This window comes from Notothenia coriiceps, unplaced genomic scaffold, assembly GCF_000735185.1.
Source record: "Notothenia coriiceps isolate Sejong01 unplaced genomic scaffold, NC01 NC01_scaffold00014597, whole genome shotgun sequence".
Lineage (NCBI taxonomy): Eukaryota > Metazoa > Chordata > Actinopteri > Perciformes > Nototheniidae > Notothenia > Notothenia coriiceps.
In genome coordinates, this window is record NW_011347298.1 from 8,474 (window position 1) to 12,198 (window position 3,725).

The 3,725-nt window shown below is 38.6% G+C and overlaps 1 protein-coding gene across 1 annotated transcript in view; it reads right to left on the reverse strand.

The window, feature by feature from the left end:
• Positions 1-922: 922 nt before the first annotated feature.
• The window catches only part of LOC104948572 (M-protein, striated muscle-like), an 18,293-nt gene continuing 15,490 nt past the window's right edge, over positions 923-3,725 (reverse strand). Inside the window, exons 7-9 of the mRNA XM_010774773.1 lie at positions 2,187-2,275; positions 2,066-2,104; positions 923-1,107 (exon numbers count right to left, since the gene is read on the reverse strand). Of these exons, the coding sequence (XP_010773075.1) occupies positions 923-1,107; positions 2,066-2,104; positions 2,187-2,275 (313 nt within the window). The remainder of the gene's footprint in view (positions 1,108-2,065; positions 2,105-2,186; positions 2,276-3,725) is intronic.

The following is a 3,725-nucleotide window of genomic DNA, read 5'->3' on the forward strand; positions in this document are numbered from 1 at the left end:
ATAGATAACATAATAAGGTCAAAGAGGCCAACACACATTCAATAACATTAAATAAGTAAACTAATGCCAAGGTAAAGGTGATACCAGATCAGTGTTTGAGATATTTTCTTAAAAGAAGGTCCATCCTCCCAAATTGGGATCGATAAAGCACTTCTTATCTTGTCTTATTCAAAATGCACTCTGGGAAAGGTGGAATAAAAAAGTTTCGAAACTAAAACAATAAATGTCAACTTAAAGACACAATATTTGCTCTCAAAAAATATGGTTTCTATAAAGGATTGTGTATTGCACGTGATGGACCCTCCAACTTCCTTAAAGGCAATAGGAGAACAACTGCATGTAAGCAGCAGAATGGAAAAATGGACAATCATTACATTGGATTTCGGATGATAAGGGAGGACTTGGCCAAATGTCTGGTAAATACTGCTTAACTTAAAGAGGACCTATCATGCAAAATGCACTTTTGTACGTTTTTATACATGAATATGTGTCCCCGGTGTTCCAGGGAACTCACCAAGTGTCAGAAAACACAACCCTCTCTATTTTCCTCCATACCCAAATCTCTTAAAAAGGGGCTGCAACAGATCTGATACAGACTGATCCAGATTTGAACACTTCTATGACGTCACAGAAGTGGCGCTACGGCTATTGGGCCAACTCCACCAATCAGAAGGAGACAGCCACGGACATTGCCGTTGGAAAGCGCTGGAGACGCTGTAGTACATATGCCAGGCCTGTAGGTGGTGCTGTTCTCACAGAATCAGCCCATGATGCAAAGACAGTGTTAAATTGAGCAAAATGAGGAATGGCTAAAATGCATGATTTGTTTGGTATTTTGAAAAATAAAAAGTATAAATATGCCTTATATAGGTATGGTCCTACACTATATTATTCAAATATAGCATGATAGGTCCACTTTAACTTAATTAAGGGCTGTCTTACCGTCTCGGTACCACTGGGCGAAGGGGGGCACGTTGGGCAGGTCTGGGACCACCACCATGGAGCAGACCAGGCTGATGCAGCTGCCCTCCGTCCCAAAGCTGACGGAGAAACGGTCCAAAAGACTGACCTCCAGCTTGCTGGCATGGATCTCAGTCAGGTGGGGCACTGAGCAGGGAACACGGAGTTCATCATTTGAACACATATTCACTGAAACAGAGTCTATTTGTTGTGTGTGAACCATTTGTCTATTGCACGATTTGATGTATTTGATGTTATGTATATTGTATTGGGGAAGGGAAACATGTAATTAATCATTTTAACACATATTCACTGAAACAGAGTTTCATTTGGGAGAACCTATTTTAAAGGTGGATATAATGTAAGATATGTAGGATTGACATTGATATTGCAGTGTAAAATATGGGCGTATACATTGTTGTCTCTGGAAGTTCTGTGTTCTGATCTGATAAGAACATTCTTAAAACCAGATAGAGATCCCATAATCAGTGGATTTAAAGATATCCTAATTATACAAAGAAATATAAAATAAGGATTTAATATTTTTAGATGAGAACAAAATACCACTTAATGTCAGTTTAGGGGATGATTTGCCCTTTCTAAGACACCTGGATGTATATTTATATTCTTTCGGTTTAGGAACCACTTTCTTAACTTACCTGCAACTTTGTTTTAATGTTAGTATAATTAAATCACTGATTTGTGAAAAGTGTCAAAGCTAGGATTACATTTTTTTTCTTTCTTTCACTGATTGGCTAAAGGAAAGCAGAATAATACTGCGATACGAGAGATACGTGTGATACATTCGGTCGACTGGAGGAAAGGATTTTCTCCATCTGAAAATTGTTCATTTCCTTAAACACATTCAGTAGAAGTAGAAGTGTGTAACTACAGAGTGTTTAATATGCGCAGAGGTCCTTGTGTGTATGTGTCTGTGTCTGGACGAGGACAAAAGCTTCTCCTCTTCATCCCCCTCATCATCACATGCTCTGCTCTTCGTTGCCAAATGATCCCATGAGTTTGAACTGATGGTGTCTGATAAAACATTTTTTTAAAGGCCCTCCTTCAGCTTATCTTTCAGCTGCTTCCCGTTCTCTCCTCTCACCTAAATTGAGCTGGCAGGACTCCCCGGTCCCTGCTGCTCCTGTGAAGAAAAACACACTGATGATTACAGAGAGAATATCATGATATCTGAGTGATGCAGATAAACCACTTTAAGGTCTTACTCTTCACGGTGACGGTGGCCTTGCTGGTGGCGGTGCCGTGAGGGTTTGAAGCCATAGCGCTGTACTCAGCCGTATCGCTCACTGCACACCTGAGGGGCAAAGAGCGTGAGGAAATGACCTTACACCACAACATCTTGAAATCTTGCCAAGTATACGTGTCTAATATCTAGTCAGAATATGTCTCTACACCTAAGGCATAATAACTTCAGGAGTAACACTGCAGTCAGATATCGAGTCTTGTTTTTAGACAATCCATCATCTTGTTAATTCAAAACATCTTATTTTGAGTTGTATTTATTAGAAAATCACCAACTAACATCAGAAAACAGAAACACTTTGAGCATTTGCTGCTTATATTGTAACACAACATTTCCTGATTCTGGTCAAATATAGTTCAAAATGAGTTCTCCAGCTGATTAAAAGATCTGATTTATCTAAATACCCCGTCTTATTTCAAGAACTCTGACCAAGCACATGTTTCTATCGGCAGATTGTTGAACTTATTTCAAGTGAAAACGGCTCGTTTTCAATATTGTTCAACTTGTTTTTGGAGCAGGAATTTGTCCAGTGTATAAAACAAATATATAAATGTATGTAATATATACATATAATAATATGTATATAATATACATGTATGTGATTTGCCCCAGTACATCCATAACTTTCAGTTTTTTGTAAAATATATGATAACACTTTATTTTGATAGTCCATAGTTAACACTCTATAAGTCATCAGTCTTCAGTTATCCAGTGTTCGTGATCAGTTGTGCAAAACATTTCGCTTTATTCCCATGTCTCAGTGTTTCCCCTAGGATGGAGTCATAGCAGCGGTGCTAAGGCATGTGGGCCCAGCATAATGTGAGCGTGGAGCACGTGGAATTTTTTAGTGTGTGCGCGTGCGAAGTGCGCCCCGCCAATTTGTTTCTATGTGTCAGCACAAGAAAGGCTCTTGAGGCCTAGTACCAGGGCCGGTTCTAGACAATTTGCTGCCCTAGGTGAGATTTTAGGCGACATTTTATATGTAAAGAATAAATGAAAAATCTCTACAAAAGACAAATACGCTGCAAAAACAGAAACTTATTGACATAGGTAATAGACTTCAAAATGGCTTCAAATGTATTCAGTATTGTATGAACATGTTTGAATTGGGGGGTGGACGTCACATCCTCTAGGGGGGTCCGGGGCAATGTCTCAAGATTTAGCAAAAATACACCTTTATTGAACATACAGTAACACAAATACTACAAATCTACATAACAAACAATAAAAAATGAAAAAGGGTCGCCACTTATTATTTTAAGAAAAAAAAAAAAAGTTCAAAAAATCTAAAAATCTTTTCTTTTCTTTTTTTTGGGCTGGCTGGCTCTCCCTAGCAGCGGCGCTCATATTTGTATATAGGGGAAACACTGCTGTTGCATATAATTAGTGGATGAATGTATGTGTTCAGTTGATAGGTTATAGACTTTCTACTGTTCTCAACTGTTTTTCACTTTAATTGGATAGTCCTAACACATGCCTACAAACGCTTAATGGAGAATGC